The sequence below is a fragment of the Octopus bimaculoides genome, chromosome 2, assembly GCF_046866305.1.
Source record: "Octopus bimaculoides isolate indiv1 chromosome 2, ASM4686630v1, whole genome shotgun sequence".
Lineage (NCBI taxonomy): Eukaryota > Metazoa > Mollusca > Cephalopoda > Octopoda > Octopodidae > Octopus > Octopus bimaculoides.
Genome location: NC_142929.1, coordinates 145844893 through 145862831, shown reverse-complemented (window position 1 = coordinate 145862831; position 17939 = coordinate 145844893). Strand labels below are relative to the sequence as shown.

The 17939-nt window shown below is 33.7% G+C and overlaps 1 protein-coding gene across 50 annotated transcripts in view; it reads left to right on the top strand.

Annotated features, from left to right (window-relative positions):
- Nucleotides 1-17939, top strand: part of LOC106875150 (FERM domain-containing protein 4A) — a 363595-nt gene that overhangs the window by 340908 nt on the left and 4748 nt on the right. For 44 of the 50 annotated variants that reach the window (XM_089347864.1, XM_089347848.1, XM_089347840.1 and 41 more), the window contains one exon: nucleotides 457-1911. In XM_089347864.1, the coding sequence (XP_089203990.1) occupies nucleotides 457-1911 (1455 nt within the window). Of the gene's footprint in view, nucleotides 1-456; nucleotides 4620-17939 lie in introns of those variants that run through there. The other 6 variants (XM_089347871.1, XM_089347873.1, XM_089347868.1 and 3 more) reach the window with 1 other exon arrangement.

Here is a 17939-nt window from a genome sequence, read left to right as displayed (position 1 = left end):
ACATACACTTACATACACACAATAGCATTCATATCAGCTAGCTTCAGTTGCATAAGTCTATAGAAGTTTGAGGAGCTAATACTATTATTGCAAATATGGTTACCCTATTGTGTTATCTTTAATATTTTGTAAAATCATAATTAGACCCTTTTATTTGATCTTAGTAGTGACCTTAATATATATTTTTCCTTACCAAAATAAAATTTTGTTTCTATTATCTTAAGTTTTTTTTTCTTTCCACTAGTCCATATTTAGTTTTCCAATGTTTCATGCTTAGTTAACTAAACCATTTGAAATTACATAACATGTCTTCAGTTCTTTCTTAATCATAACCTCCTAAATTATGTTCTTATATTAATCTAGATTTTTTTTTTAATAAATAAATAAAAAACACCTCCCTGGCTGATTATGTTACCCTTCTCCTGAAGCATGTGTTTCTTGTTTTATCTTTTTCAGCCCTCAGCTCACAGGTGGCTATACACCTAGCTCAGTTTATTCCACTGGTACTCAATATCGTAATCAACGCTATCCTACATTTAGCAATCGCCTTGGACAATCTGGCCGAGAAGATATAATTGATTGTAGTAAGTTCGATGGCAGTCATGACAGCGGTTTCAGTTCTGCTAACAACATGACTCAGGTAGCACCTGGGCAACGGCCTCCCCAGTGTGAAAATGGAGAAGTGAAAACCCCAACCAATATTCACCCTTATGAATATGTTCAAGCAGAATTTCAGAGGCAAATGACTCTTACACCAAATATTGAAGAGAACTACTGCAGTCCTGACAATTCACTGATATCACAGAGACCAAGAGGACCAGTTCCTAAACCAGGCAGTATTTTGCCTCAGTTGTTTTCTTCAAAGTATGGTAGCAGAAGAGAATCAGATAGCGATTACATTGAGGAAATTCCTGAAGGTTCTTTGGACATTCACAATAATTCAGTGGCTTCTGAGCCAGTGTACAGTCACCTTGATACACATGCTGAGCATCGGTGGGAAGATACGCAAATGGCAGAGCCATCTCCAATAATCCGCAGTCCACAAAAGTCATATGACGATCTTGATAATCGACCAAACACTCCAAGTACAGAACATTCCTATAGTCCCCGTGTATATGAATACCAATCTCCCCCAGCACAAGAAGTGCAGGTCATACATATCACTGGGAATACAGGACCTGTTGATAAACCTGAAGTGGACCCAGTTATCGTAACTCCTCCCCCAAACAGCCGACTGGTAACCACAATAACAAAAATTAAACCCCAGATTGAAGTTTCTAAACCTTTTGAAACTTCAGATTTCTTTAAGTACAGTGAGAAACTACGGCGGGCTCGTATGCTGGACAGCTACCAACGGCAATTGATGGGTGTCACTTACCAAACAGAGCCTTCTATTGACTCTTTCTATAACAGATCTTGCACACCCGAGCACTCGAATCCTTCGTCTCCGGCCTTTTTTCCACGCATGATGCAACCAACACCTTCTTCACCCTTTGTTAGTCAACATCATTCCCTACAACAACAATCTACTCCTTCACATTTTCCTAGTTATTGGAGAGACTTTGAACCGCATTCTGGCAACTCTTCTCCTGTGAGCATGTTTGCTAGCAAGAGAGGAGATATAAATACTTCACAGACTACATCATCTTTCCACCAACAACAACAACAACAACAACAACAACAGCAGAGCAACAGCAGCAGCAGCAGCAGCAGTAGCAGCAGCACATATGTGCAATATTCTTCACAATCTGTCTCCAGAACTGTATTCCGGTCTCATCAAATCCAGACAACACGACACGCTCACTACAAACCTCCACAGCCGATGACCTGTGAGCCTGTGGTGGTGCCTGACCTCCAGTCTCCGAGCTCACACACACCAGTCAACCAAACTAACATGACCAATGTCTCCAGGTGAGCCAAGGCTCCAGTTGCTATGGCAAATGTGCTTGGTCCTGGTCAGCTTGGGTTAAATTTCCCTTCCCCTACCAGTATAATGGACAAACTTAATTTACTGACAACTGTGTGTTTGCATTTCCCCTTATTCCACGTTGTTTTGTCTTTGTTCCATCATACAGCCATTTTTTTTACTATTGTTTATTTCATTCTTTTTTAAATATTCTATTTTTATTGTTTTTTTTTAATCTATTTTTGTTACTCTCTTCCCTTCCCCCTTCATTTCACCATTTTTTTTTTATTCTTCACTGTTTTTTGTTTTAATTTATTTTCTTTCTGACTTAAAACTTAACAATTTTTCAAAATAAAGGGGAAATATATCATTTGACTGACTGTGCAATAACGATGTTGAATGGTGGACATGCAAGCTTTTGGCTTCTAAGAAACACTTGTCTGTCTGGAGTTCAAAGAATGCTATTTTGGCTGATGCCAGAAGATGATGAACATGAAATATCCTTAATATTAAAATGTTGATAAAATTATACTCTTGTATTCAGAATGTTTATATTCATTGAATCTGATCCTAAACACACAAACATGAACACACACACACACACACACACATTTCATTATGCTTTCTTCTTTCACTTGTCTATCAGCTGTATTAATTTGCAACCAACACAGCTTCCTTCATGTTGCTTTAGCTGACCAGTTCTTATCATCAGTGTTACTTAGTTATGCCTTTTCATTTCATTCTTTTCTCTTTTTTTTTTTTCCGCTTTTCAGATAACAGTAAATTTTTACTTACCTGCTTAGATGTAAGACTTCTCTGCTGATATGACAACATATTACGGACAGTGTCTATCTGCTTAAGCCAACTTAGCTCTAACTTTGTACATATTAAACAATACATAGAGTTTTATAACATTAGTTTTCATTTAATATTTGAATTTCATCAATCTATTTTCTAAAACAATTCAAATTAATCTATTTTCCATTAAAAAGAAATAACTACAGTAATATAAATATTAACATTTCATTTCTCACCTGAATATAGCCATCAAATTAATTTACATTTGTTTCACAAAAAAGAGTTGTAAATTTTTTCATCTAACTTTGTAACACATCTTCTGGAGGCAGCCATACTAATGACAACGCATGAAACATATCGCTCAATAGTCTAAGTGTAGCATGTTGTAGTTGATATAGTTTATTTTCAAATCATCCTCAGTATGTCTAGTTCATGTTTATATAATAGCTTAGAAAAAAATATTCACAAAAAATAAAAAACCCAGCTATTTTGTTAACAATGGTCTTACAAATCTCTTGACCAATATTTCATCATGGAGTAAAATATTGCACCAAATTACCATCTCTTGGTTATTTGTGTTGCCAATAACTAGAAATGTTCAGAGTGGTGGTCTCTGTTGGTGAAGCATTATTGTTAGAAACTGCAAAGCAACTGCTTTAATGTGCATTGTCTATCACCCCAAACCATCTGACCTTTTGGGAACTTTTACTGGAGTCCATTCTGCCGCAAGCATTTGAACCAGGTCTCCTGTTGTAGAACTTCCAACTGGTATTGGAAATTTTGCAAAGGGTCACAAACACTGCCCTTCTTCACTTGACTATGACATTAAAAAACAAAAATAAATCACAAATTAATTAGTAATAGTATTTACATACAAGACAGGGTTATGAACTATTAAAAATGTTGATTGATAGAATATATGCTTTAGAGGTTTAGTTTATACTGCTACATTCTGAATACTGCTGGAGTTTTCAACTACTTTTTCATCCTTATGAAAATTGATTTATATCTAGTCATAAGAAATGCTTAGTATATACAATAAGTAAATTCTAAGTGAAATTAATTCAAATTCTTGTTTTACAACCTAGTTATAGTCACCTTATTCATGTTAATGTTGCCCTCATGACTGCTATAAACATACTGCATTATCTCATTTACCCTCTGTGTCTAGTCCAATACATATATATATATATTAATGAAAACTCTGTCTGTAAAGAACAGATTGTGAAGCAAGGAAACCTTATTGAGTTCTAATTCATTTTTAGATCTTATAGATTTGGATAATGTTGTTACTGAGCAGTTATACTCTTTATTTTCACTTTATTTTATGCAACTATTTATTATTTCTTAAAGAAAATTAAATGAGATCTCAGCTAAGCACTTTACTCAAACTTGGCATCTTCTGCACACAAAAGCTCCAATTGATTGTTCATGATATCTCATAATTTGAATTCATGAAATAAAATGTAGAAAAAGATTTTTTAAAATACAATCAGAGTAATGCTGACATATACCAATTAATCGATTAATTGGTAAAGGAACAGTTGGAATGTTAATTAAAATTTCTGTTCTTGTTAGTGAGCCTTATGAAAAGTCTCAACTCTTGGTACATTACTGTGATATGAAACCAAATTCTCTGGATTTGATACTTTTGATTTAAATATTACAATCAGGCATACAAATGGGAATATTTGAATTGAACTAAGGTAGGGAAAATGATACAATAAAATTACAAAACCTGCACTATCTTCAGTCCTTTGGTTGCCAGTTGGACTGCTCTGTTATAACACTAGCATGAACTCATCAGGTTATTTCATCCCACCCACACACATATGTCTCTCCCACCCTCTCTCTTTCTCTTTTATTTTCATTTTATGCATTTCATTCTGTTTCATATAAACAATTTATCATTTTATTTTTGTTTTGTCATTTTTTCTTTTTGTTTCTTTGGTTAATGCGTGTTGCATTAGTTGCCAATGGCTGTGATAATCTTGCATGTTGCACTAGTTGATACTGACTGGTATTGTTGCATGTATGCATGTATGTTGAAACATAACCCCCCATTCCGTTAATCTTCTTTACTGCCATAGCTAAATAGACCTTGTTATGGTTTTAAGTGTCAGGACCAATGACATTTGTTGTTGCATGGGACCTTTTTTCTGAAATTTTCTTTGATCGTTATATTACAAATGTGCTATTTTTTCTATTACTAATGTCTCTATTGCTGATGCATGCCGTCTCTTAATTTTTTATGCAAATATTCAGTGAAATCCATACATTCCAGTTTTATTGAATCTTTCTCCATTCTTCTTGCTGTCTAAATATTTCAGCTTGTATTCCCCCTTTATTTCATTTATCCTGTTACAGTAATGTTTTTCTGAAAATTTTGGTAAAACTAATGTTACATTTCTTTTTGCAGAAAATGGCTTTGTATTTTAACTCCCTCTTAGATAACCCACTTATTTCCTCGTTTTCACTTTAAGATAATTCTTAAAAATCACTAACACCATCTAGTCTGAATTTAGTTTACTAAGTCTATATAACTGTAGTAATTTCATATGACATTTTATTTTTGAAAAGTAAATATATTACAGTACTATGGCTGTGAAGTTTAAGTGCTAAACTACTAACTACATGATCTTAAGTTCAAATCTTAAATCTACAGCTATCCAGTGTGTTGTCACCTAAGCAAGAAATATAGTTTTGCTTACCTCAGTTTACCATGCCAGCAAGCAAGTAATCCTTTTTATTTCACAATTGAAGGATTAGCTGTGGAAAGGTCATCTGATTTTTGAAAAATAAATGTTCCAACAATTATGTGAATGTATAAATTTATGAAGAACTATCAATCCCTACCATAATGTACAAAAGAAAAGATATGTTTAAAAGCAAATATTGCATTGTTTATTTTTTTTTTAATTTCAGATGGAATAGTTACTTTTGACTGTTATTATTGTTGTGAGTAAAACAACTACAGCAATGGTTTGACAGTTATAAAGGCAAAAAAAGGAGCTGTTACAACCTATAATAGATCGTAAATAAGAGGGACCTTTGTGGTCCCTAAACTTGCTAGGAGTGGCTAACAAATTTCCCTCAAATCATACCATTCTACCTTTAAAAAAAAAGATGACACATTGGATAATGTAGTCATCCAGTATGCACAATAATTGGAGAAAATGCCAAAATGTCATGGCTGGAATGAACTTCAGCATTTCATGGTTGTTTGTATGTACATTTTATTAATGAATCAAATTCATAATGTAAACTTTAGTTTTAGAAGTTAATCCTTTTGTAGATAGATAAAAGTTCCTTCCTGAGGCATATAGAATCAGGGCTGGTTTCCGTGGTGCATATATTCCCCACTGGATGGGATACCAAGTCTGTTGCAGGATTACACATTTTTACTAGTTGAATAAAGATTTTTGCTCAAGAACACAATGCCTCACCTGGTCCAGAAATCGAAACCACAATCTTAGGATTGTAAGTCCAACACCCTAACCATGTACCTCCACATCATTTTATAGACCAGTGATCTGATGCTTAGCCTCATGTAAAAAAAAAAAAAAAAAAACTTCCTTTATATGGAATCTGTCAGTGGGATATTAAACTCAACACTGTAACCAAACCTTACTATGAGAAACTCTCCTAGCCTATGACACTATTTGGATCTTTGGAGAGCTAAATGTCTTGGTCATATACAACACAATGCCAGTGACAGTATATGAACAATCAACTCCTTAACTGATTGTCAAGTACCCTATAAATTTATCAGGTTGGCAGATTGTGGCAAATAGTGGTAGACACTATGCTTAGGGACAAAACCCAAATGGTTAAAATGAACTTTGGAATTAGTGGACTAGTATTTAAACTTCACAGCTCCTGTGTTTTATAGATTTTGAGCCTTATTTTTTTAACGTTATGACTATTATAAATACTACATAGAAAATAATGTTTAAAGAAAACAACAAAAAGCTATAAAATGAATATTAAAATGTGAGCTATGTTAGTGGTACCAGGAAGAAGGTAATTTAATATTTAAAAAAAAAAACTTCAGTGTTAGTCTTTTACTGAACTGACATGCCAACAATAGCACATCTGTAATCTTGAATTTCTAGCAATGATGATAAAATGCAGAACCTTCATTTTGATAACACAATTCAATATTTAGCTGAAGGAATGGAAGAAGTGAAGTCTACTTCAGCTTGACAGCCATGTAAGAATAATTGTTTTCTATTAAGAAATAAAACTACCTTTAAAACAGAGCATGTATACGCACAAGTGTACACCTTTAATATGCAATTTATGAATAATAATAATCATCCTTTCCATTATAGGCACACAAGGCCTAAAATTTTAAGGGAGCAGGTGGTATAGTCAATTAAATCAACCCCTGAGCCTCAAAGGACTCAGTTGACATTGGCTGAATTTGAACTCAGAATGTAAACACAAACAGAATGTTGCTAAAGCATTTTGTCCCTGTTCTAATGAATCTGCCAACTTGTTGCCTTAATTATAATAGTAATAGTAAATGCAAAGCTATTTAAACATTGAGCAAAAGAGAAGCTAATCAAACTTAGCTGCTGAGAGGGCTGCCTGGAGAAGAAATGAAGATGTTTATAGAAATTAAGAAATTATAACATCCTTACTTAATGGATCTGTCTATCTATGGTTTTACCAATTTACATACTGAAAAAAAAAAAAAAGAAAAAAAAAAGCTTCAGCAAAGGACATCTCTGGAGTTTCTGGATTTACTTTTTTAAAAAAACAAACTGTTACTTTCACCACACAAAAAAAAAACAATTGTATGCCAATATTTTTATTGCAAAAAGATACCATATTCAACCACTATGAATGAAATGAAAATAAAATGGGATTCATTAAAATGTCATTTGCAGCATTGAATGTATTCCAAAAGTGAAATATAGAAGATATATCTGTATTTGTAAAGTGTTTGGCATTAGGAAGGGCACCCAGCAGTAGAAACCATGCCAAAGCAGACAGTAGAGCTTGGTGCAGTCTTCTGACTTGTCAGCTCCTGTCAAACTGCCCAACCCATGCCAGCATGGAAAATGGATGTTAAATGATTATATATATAAGATAATATGGATAAATGGTAAAACAGTAGCAAACAATAAAGGTCTAAGAAGCAGCAGTTGCTTTTTGATAGTTCTTTTGTCTTGGATATGGAAAAGACAAGACTAAGTGACTGTTACCAAACTGGCTAGTTTGTTGTCTTTGAAATTAAGCGTGGAGAACTGAATAGTACAGCAACCAGATGAAAAGTGTGATCATTGATGCATAAACTAGAACAATGCAGTTATATATGATCTGTTTCCTTCCTGGTTAAGGATATCAGTGTCACCAAATTTTTGAAAAGAGAGCACAACTTTTTCAACATCACCGATAACTCTTAATTTCATCAGTTTTGGGGAAATCACGTTCTGTGGTATTTTCAGCAGATTTTGTTGAGAAAGAAGGAAGATCCAATAGATGAAATGAAGAATTAGACAAGTAAATGCTATCAATTGGTAACTGAAGGCTCAGAAACAATGTGGAAGTAGAACAGATCAAACAGCATTGCAATGCACAACTTTTTGTCATGTTTACAGGCATTTAAGATCTGAACTTTGTTAAAGAAGAAACTAATGAAGCATTTATTTATGCTGTTTTCTTTACATATTTAACCATGGTATGTACATGTAGAATATCTGAGCCAGTGAGAGTTAACTGCATTGGCTGTGCTAATTCCAGTGGCCTGGAGGAAGCCATCAACCTTTCAGCAAATAGTCTGTCACTCTATAAACTAGACCAGGTATGACTTATATCACTGGTTATTATGAGAACCATGTCATTTAGGGAATTCCAAACAAATTTGCTTGACTCATACAGTATTATTATTGTGATTCCCTTAAATAAATACCTCCCGTTCAGTATTAAGGTAAAAAATAAAAAAACCTTGTCTGCTACTTTTGAACTTTTCAGTGCATGCTTTGTGATTTTGTGTGTGTGTGTACATTGCTAACTGACGACTGACCTACAAACAATAACAAGAATGTTTATTTTGAGAGGACCACATCAGCTGTCAGTCACTTGTATAATATAAATTATACAATGATAGTAAATTGCTTTGGTTGCTGAAATATTTTTATAGTTTCAAACTCTGTTGCATAGATTTCATCACATGCTACTTACTGGAAGTGTATGTTTCTCTATGGCTTTCATATTTACCAGGTAACTTAACCAATCTTATGAGAAACCTCTTGTTATAAAACTTTTCTTCTGATATTTGAATTTATAAAACCAACTCATACAAGCTATAGAGTATGGAGATAATGAATGTGATTAAGCAATAAGAAAAAAAGTTTTATGGTTGCAAGAAGAATTAAAGCTCCACAGCATGGCAAAATAGTCTTCAAAATTGTGATAATGTTAGTACTCTGTCACCATCTTAGTGGAATACAGGAACAGATCACATTTGTCCACTGGGAAATTATTTCTGAACATTTGTGGCTGAACCACATAAGAGGATGCAAATTAAGAGTGTTATTCATACATTTTCTAATTATTTAAGCTGCATGAAGTGAAATAGAAGAGAAATCACAACAACCAGGATTTGACACCAGGGCAAGAATTCTTCAACTTACTATATTCTGCTATAACTGCTATTATATATTAAAAAAAAATAATGGAAACCGAATCTGTTATATACACCCTCTCTTCTACATGCTTTTTGCTTTTATTTACATATTTTAAAGAATTATTTTTCTCTGGTGGCAAGCACCATATGCAAAAAAGTAAGTTCTTTGCAAGCCAAAACAGGAAACTGGTTTCATTCTTTGTTGCAAATCATTTCAGTTCAGTTCACTTATACTGTTGCATCTTATTCTATCTCTATCCTTAGATGTAAATCAAGTGGATGGGAATTTGAAACTGGAGCCTAAATAGTTATAATCTAGTGTTGTGGTGTTTTTGAAGCACTATACCAATTGTTAGACTATTCCACATGTAAGCCAATCATTCACTTATCTTGACTAGCAATGAATGGCCACTTAAGAATAATGTTGATATATTAAATGGTTGTGTGGTTAACAAGTTCACTTTCAAATCACATGATGTCAAGTTCTTTTCTACAGTGTGGCACCTTGAATGAAGAGCCTCAAACCAACCAAAACCTTGTGAGTGCACTTGATTGATGAAAACTGAAAAAGAAGCCTTTTATATATTTATGTGTGCCACTTTCCAATTCAAAAGCCTGTCATTCACACAATGCGTTGGCATTTTTCTTGCTTGTTCCTTTGTAGCTGTATGGTAGAAGAAATCCCTTACTTTATAGCATAGTCATATAACCCCATGCTAACATTAGTAAAAAAAAAGGATGTAAAATGAACAAAATAAAATCCTTTTCCAATTATTTCTTCAAAAGTTCAAAAGCTGTCAAAATTCTTGGTGCATCATTGCAACTTGGTGACAGACACACTACCAGTATAACCCTCGGATAGTTAAAATGACTCTTCTACAATGTGAACTACTTCAGGTTTTTAGCACACTGTCTCAGATTGAAGTCACTTACTAAACAAGTAGACCTCCAAAATTGATATGTTTTCTTATTATTTAAAGCCAGATGTATTGTATTTTAGTTTTCATTATCATAAGGTATGTAATTTAGTCACTTACCTTCACATTAATCTCTCTTGAATATAAGAAAAACCCTAATCATATTTACTAAAATCAAAGCCATCTTCTGTAACAAAATGTAAAACAAAATACTGAATATTGCATTGCACATATTTAATTAGTGATATTAAATATTATGCCTTTAAAAACCACACAAACTTGTATGTGTGTGTATATATATATATATATATATGTATTATTTTGAACATGACTGTTCTCAACTTTGTTTATTTGTATTTTTTTGGAAGAATTAAAATAAGTGCATTCACAAATCTAGATCTCTTCAGTCTGACCTTTAGGATGTAGAGTGGTTATTATTGACAGTTGTTATTAGTATTTTATCATTGCCAAGAATCATTAGAACGACATTAATGATGATATCCTCATTGCCAGATTTAAAGTTTTAGCAATCAGGAACTGATCTTTTGTTTCTTATTAATCACCACTTCATCTAGAAGATGAGACGGGAAAGTTCTAGGAACATAAATGGATTAAGAAATGTTTTATTAGTTTGGTCTGGAAGGGGCTGTACCCTCTAAGTCTGGTAAGATTGATGCTATTAATGTTTTGCCTAAGTCAGGCTTGGGTAATCTTTTTCAGTAAGTGTGCTACACAGGACATGACTCATCATCGGGCAAGCACCACTGCTGGAAAAAATCCAAAGTAATCTTTTATTTAAGCATGTCACCCAGAAAGTCCTGTGAGCCACAATGTGTTTGTGATTGACTTAAACTGTTGCAAACCAGCGACTGTGAGAAACAAATGTGTAGGGAGAGGGAATTTCAAAGGGCTAACATTTGGGGAGACAGGGTGTAGTGGTTAATGCAGGTATGAAGAAAGGTGGGTTATGTACATTACTTACATATGACGAATATTTGTCCTCATCTTGTTTGTTGTTTACACATTTCAGCTGATATACCCTCCAGCCTTCATCAGGTGTCTTGAAATGTTGAACCTGGGTTCTCATTCCTGAGGTATTTTTCATTGTTGTTGTTGTTGTTATTATTATTCAGGTCACTGCCTGGAATATGCCCACGGGCATATGGCATAGTGGTTAAGAGTGGGCTACTAACCCCAAGATTCCATGTTCAATTCCAGGCAGTGACTTGAATAATAATAATAATAATAATACCAAAAAATACCTTAGGAATGAGAACCTAGGTTCAAAATTTCTTCAAGACACCTGATGAAGGCTGGAGAGTATATCAGCCGAAACATTGTGTTAACAACAAACAAGATGAGGACAAAAATCTGTCATATGTAAATAATGTAATTTAGAGAAGTAGAAACTGTTGAGATAAAGAGAAGACACAACACATCTGACAAGTAATCTTTGTCTGGTTGTGGTCTAACATGTGTTCATGTGCATGTAGCAGCAGCACAATTCCAAATGTGAAAGCAGTAGTCCATAGTCTCTTTCATTTGAGATTTCTTGTAGATTAAGACTGAAGTATTTTCTGGCTCTGAAGAGAAAAATAATCTTAGTGATGTTAAAATATGTTTGCCTGCAGAGATCCTCAGTAATAGTGAGGCAAGCATCTTCAAGAGCTTTGCTTTTGTGCTGTTTATGTGGTGTGATAAAGTTATAACTGTTGAAGAAGACCAGATTGATATGACTTCAATGGAAGATGATTTTAAGGTCTTGTTTATGGAGTTGGTGCAGACTTGATGTGAGCTGTGTTACTTGCATGTAGATGACACAAATATAAAGAGTTAATATGAAAATATTTTTTAAAATGCTTAACAAAAATGATAAAATTTGAACAGTCATGTTTTTAATAATATATGTTTAAAAGAAAAGATATACACACACACACACACAATCACACACATTGTTTATTGTACATTAAAAAAATGGTGAATCTGGTGTTAGTTTTTAAAAAAAATTGACACATCTAATCATCTACAATGAAATTTGAAGAAAGAATCTGGAGGTAAGATTTTTCTTTTCCTTTTTTTTTTTTTTTTTTTTTTTTTTTTTGGCAAATCTATTGATAACTTTTTGAAAATGTATATCATTGTTGTTATTATTGCTTTTGTAACTGTTATTAAAAAAGAAATTATTGTAGTTGTGGAGGCGGTGAACTGGCAGAATCATTAGCATGCTGGACGAAATGCTTAGCAGTATTTTGCATATCTTTACGTTCTGGGTTCAAATTCCGCCGAGGTCAACTTTGCCTTTCATCTTTTTGGGGTTGATGTAATCGACGATTCCCTTCCCCTGAAATTTCAGGCCTTGTGCCTATAGTAGAAAGAATTATTATTATAATTGTAACTGACCAAAGATGTTTTTTTTTAATAGCTAGAAGTAAATGGAAAGTTGATGCACTAATAGTAGTAGTAGTAGTAATAGTAATAATAGTTTCTTGTATTGTTGTAAGGGTGACAAATTGTGGACAGTTCAATGACACATAAAATGGTGAGGCTTTACACCAAGTGCAAAAAACAGGAATGGGAACCAACAAAAACATAACATACAATAAAATGAAACACTACCATTGTTGGTACAGGTACTTAGGACTAATCAGAGATCTCATAGATACTATTTAATCCTGAATACTCTTCAAATGTAAACACGAGTGGGTAGATGCTTTTTCATGGCACCAACACTAGTGAGGTTGTCTTGTAACTAGCAAGACTTAAGAGCCTCATCTTCTGATAGGGAGTATAGTAGAGACGGTGGCTTTATATGAGGTATTGAGGAGTTAAAACATGACAGTCTCAGTATTTGATAGGCACTTTATTCTGTTAACTCCAAGAAGGATTAAATATGAACTTAGCTTCAACAAGATTTAAACAATAAATGTGAAGAACCAGAACATACAGTCCCAAGACATTTTTGTCCAACATTCTAATGATTCTGCCAGTCCATCTCCTTCATAATATAAAAAATAATTACCCCTATATACATATAGCTCTGACTACCTCCACTCTTATCTCTATCTTGCACTCTCTTACAACCTTTACCCCACCCCACCCTTAAGCTCTGCATCACTCATCCCTTCATCCCTCTTCCTTGAGCCACTTCTGTTGACATTTTTACTCCTCAATTCATCCATGATTTGCCATTTGTTATATTCACACACCCCTACTTTTAGCCATCTTTCAGTACCCACCAAACACTCATTCTTGTAATATTTACTCACCATTAAGGCAGTGAGCTGGCAGAAACGTTGGCACACTGGGCAAAATGCTTAGCGGTATTTCATCTGTCTTTATGCTCTGAGTTCAAATTCTGCTGAGGTTGACTTTGCCTTTCATCCTTTCGGGGTCAGTAAATTAAGTACCAGTTGTGTACTGGAGTCGATCTAATCAACTGGCCCCCTCCCCCAAAATTTCAGGCCTTGTGCCTAGAGTAGAAAAGAATATTTACCTACCACCCTTCCTGATCTTTTGTCTCCATGCTCCCCTCTGTTCACTTTTTTGTACTTTGAGGATACATTCTGGCACCTAATCACTTCCATTTTTCTTTCCAGTCCTATTCTCACCCATATATAATGCAGATTAATCATAAATCTTATACACAACAACAAACTTGTTCCTGTCCCTCCCATCATGTTTTAACTCCTCAATACCTCACATAAAGCCACCTTCTCTACTATACTATACTCCCTATCAGATGATGAGGCTCTTAAGTCTTGCTAGTTACAAGACAATCTCACTGGTGCTGGTGCCATGAAAAAGCACCTACTACATTGTGTGAACTGGTTGACATGAGGGAGAGCATCCTGTCATAGAAACCATGCCAAAACAGACTCTAGAGCAATTTGTGGTCCAACAACTGGTTGGATCCTGTCCAGCCCATGCCAAAAATGTGTGACTTGTAAGGAATTTCCCTGAACATCTGTTATCCGAGTTAAAAAAAAAAGAACAAAGACTATTTAGTGATCATTTTCATGATATTAAAAGTAGACTAGCAGAATCATAATGTTGAACTACTTTGCAGTTTTTATTTTGGCTCTTCATGTTCTCAGTTTAAATTACATTGAAGTCATCTTGCTTTTATCTATGTAAGGCTGGTAGAGTACCAGTCAAGTACTGAGGTTGATTTGATTGACTGCCAATCTATGCTGACATATAACTAGTGTGATACTGTAGATCTTCAAACGACTAATAGAAGCCAATAACTTCATAGCAATTTTTTGTGGATGAACAGAATTAAATAAAATGCCACCCACAGTTCCTAAGATCAGTAGGGCAGTGTGCTACAAGAACTCCTCTTCACCAGCCAAGTATAATATCAACATTTGCAAGTACTCCTAAAGCACTAGCACTATTACAAAAACTGGAGGTTGGGTATGCAAAAGTCAAAAGTTATGAAGAGATAATGGGAAGGCATTTTCCCAGTAATGGGAGAGAAATGGCTAATTTAATAGGTTGATTAATATCTCATTGACATTCTCCTTAAACTAAATGCTGAGCTGTTGTTAGTTTTGTTTTGTTTTGAAGGTACTATAAATAACTGGTCTCCAGTAATTTAGAGTCATGTGGCTGAATTAGAAATTATCTCTAATTCTTAAAAATCTACTGATGTAATTAAATACCAATTTATGTATTTGAAGAGCCACTCAACCCACAGAACTCAATGCTTAAACACTCATTAAAAACAAAAAAGGAAAGGAGCTAAATCATTTTTAGATAAATGATTGCAATAACTTCAAGGACAACATCAGAAAGTAGAGACTAATCTAAAAGTTGAGTGATATCATCATGTCAGAAAGTTAAATAATATATTTTCTATAGTTGCCCTTCAGTGTTGTATGAAATCAAAAGTATTTGAAAAATAAGGAGTGTTATTAATGAATAAAAGGAAGGTGCATATTGTTGGACGCCCAATTATTTTCACTATTTTAGTTTGAGTTACAGTGGTACTATAGTCATTGTTGCAGAGTGCAGAATAAAATGATAATACTGTGTTATAAGTTGAAATTTCAAATATAAGGTATAGTAAGTTAACCTTTCTGGGTGCAGCTCCTAGCCTTACCAGCTCTTGTCAGACTGGTCAACCCATGTCTTAAACGATGATGATAATATATATATATTATACTGTTTTGGTCATTGTTGCAGCATAAAATAGCGACAAAAATGGAGAATATTAAATAGGCCAAGAAATATAATTTTAATAACATTTTTTTAAAATTTGCAATGTAGACAAAATTTATGGGGTTTTTTTTTTTGCTGTCCATATTATTTATTAAACTGAGGTTAGACAGTGTTAACCTCAGCCATGACTAAGCAAATCTTAACCCCAAATCAACTATCACCATTTCATCCTTCCCAAAGATGTTATCCTATGTATTCTTGCTTTATTAAGAGAGTGGAGCAACATATTTTGTGGAAGGATTGGTTGCCATTTCTAGCAAGCTGAGCAGTTACATTGAGATACCTTCATTATCTTTAATATTTGTTTCTAGAATTGTGGAACCAATAGAAGTAATAATATCAGATAAAAATGCTCACTTCTGAGTTCAAATTCTGATTAGGGTATAATTAATTAAATTAAAGTTATTGAGTATAAAACTATACCCTAATCTTTGTCAAGCTTGTTTTCCTGCTAACTTTCTGAATGTTATGCTGGATAGTGATGGGTGATGTGATCAACAAATCTGAGTAAGCTCATTCAAATGGCTTTTATAGAAACAATTATAATTATTTGTTACTCCAGTGTCACACAAACCAGTTACTTGAGTTTTACAGTCTGTTAATAGTTTTCAACCATCTCCAACAAGACACATAACAAGCTTTTGTCATTGGTGTGTAGCACCAGCTTAGTATTGTTAGATGTAACTATGATTCCACTTAGCTTAGGGCTATACTACACATTTCACCAATGTTTAATCGCATGACATACAGTGTGACTTTCTAGTCATGCCCTGTTTTCTCTACTGTCTAGTCTATTGCAGTATAGCTGTAATACTTAACCTCAGGTCAACTCTGGCTGATCAAAGACATTCCAGCCTTAACAATCTTTTGTTTCTTTACTTAAGAGTTAGATGTATTTTGAAGGAGATTTCTCTGCTCTTTCTAGCAAGTTGATGTCATCTCTATGCTTGTAAATCCACAATGGCAACAGATGAGATAGACTTTGTTACAGCACAATAATAGTCATTCTTTTGCACATACCAGTAGTGATGTGTATCCTAGCACCATGTTTGGGAATAGTGTTCATGAGTGTATATGATATTCATGTGTGTCTGGACTGAGTAGTAAAGAGACAGGTTTGGCACTTATTGCGTGTGATAGTTTCTACAAGAGTCGACTGCAGTTTGAAGGATTGTATAGATTTTTGTGTGTGTGTGTGTTGTTTTGTAAACATAAATTGAGTGGTTCTTCAAATTCAAATATTAGTTTCAAAGTTTGGGGACAGATATTTCATAATTGAAATGTTTTTCTAACTTCTATCAATTTGAGTGCAAAGTTTCCACCTGAAGCTAAAAAAAAGTACCTTTAGGGATACAAGTGCAGGACATTAACCAATCAGTCTTTGCGCCTCTCAGATATGATTTGACTGTTAAGCTGACATTAAATGGTTAAAATAGAATTCACTTCAATAGCTTAAGGTTGAGAAGCTTTGTGAAATTTTGAGAAAGAGACTTGTAGGATGCTAACAATGAATTAAGCTGGTCTGGAATTGAAGATTCTGCAAATGAAAACTTGATAGAAATAACTGAAGACAACATTATGATACAACATAAAAGCTAAAAAGTAACTATTCTAGAAAGTTTCTTTGAAAAATCATCAAACTGTCATGCGATGATAAGGAATTTCAAAATCTGCTTACTGATTGTATGTGTGCAAATGAAATTCAGCTTACATGTAATATAAACAAATACTCATATAATCACATAGTTCTTTCTACTATAGGCACAAGTCCTGAAAATTTTGAGGGAGAGGCTTGTTAATTTCATCATCTCCAGTGTTTGATGCTTATTTTATTGATCCCAAAAGTATAATAAGTATAAATGAGAAAACATTGATACACACACACACACAGATATATATATATATATATATATACATACATATTGTGTGTATATATTTATATATATATATATATATATATATATGCATTGTGTGTACATAGATATGTGTATATGTAAGCTGAGTTTCTTTTCACATACATCAATCTGTGAGTAGATCTTGAAAATCTTTTATCACATGACAATTTAACAGTTTTTGAAGATACTTTCTAGAATATTCAATTATCCTGTTCAGTTTGACAAATAGTTTGGCTCAGAATTCCAGGCCCTTGAATCACTTAAGTAACTTCACAACTAATAAAAATTATGTGTACCCTGTTCTCTGTATTGAATTTTGATTCTCATGGTTTAAAACCAGATGGATATGTATTATTTATTTTCTGTTACGGAGTCAGTTGATGTAAGGAGAAATTAATATGTAATAGTTTAAATATTGGTGATTGAGGACGGGCAAAGTAATGACTGCAGTATATAAAGTTTAAAATGGGTTTTTTGGCAAAGCCAATGTTGTATCAATTTTGGATAAATTTATAATAAATTGAGATGGGAATATACCTCGTATAACTTGGTGTTTTCAAATA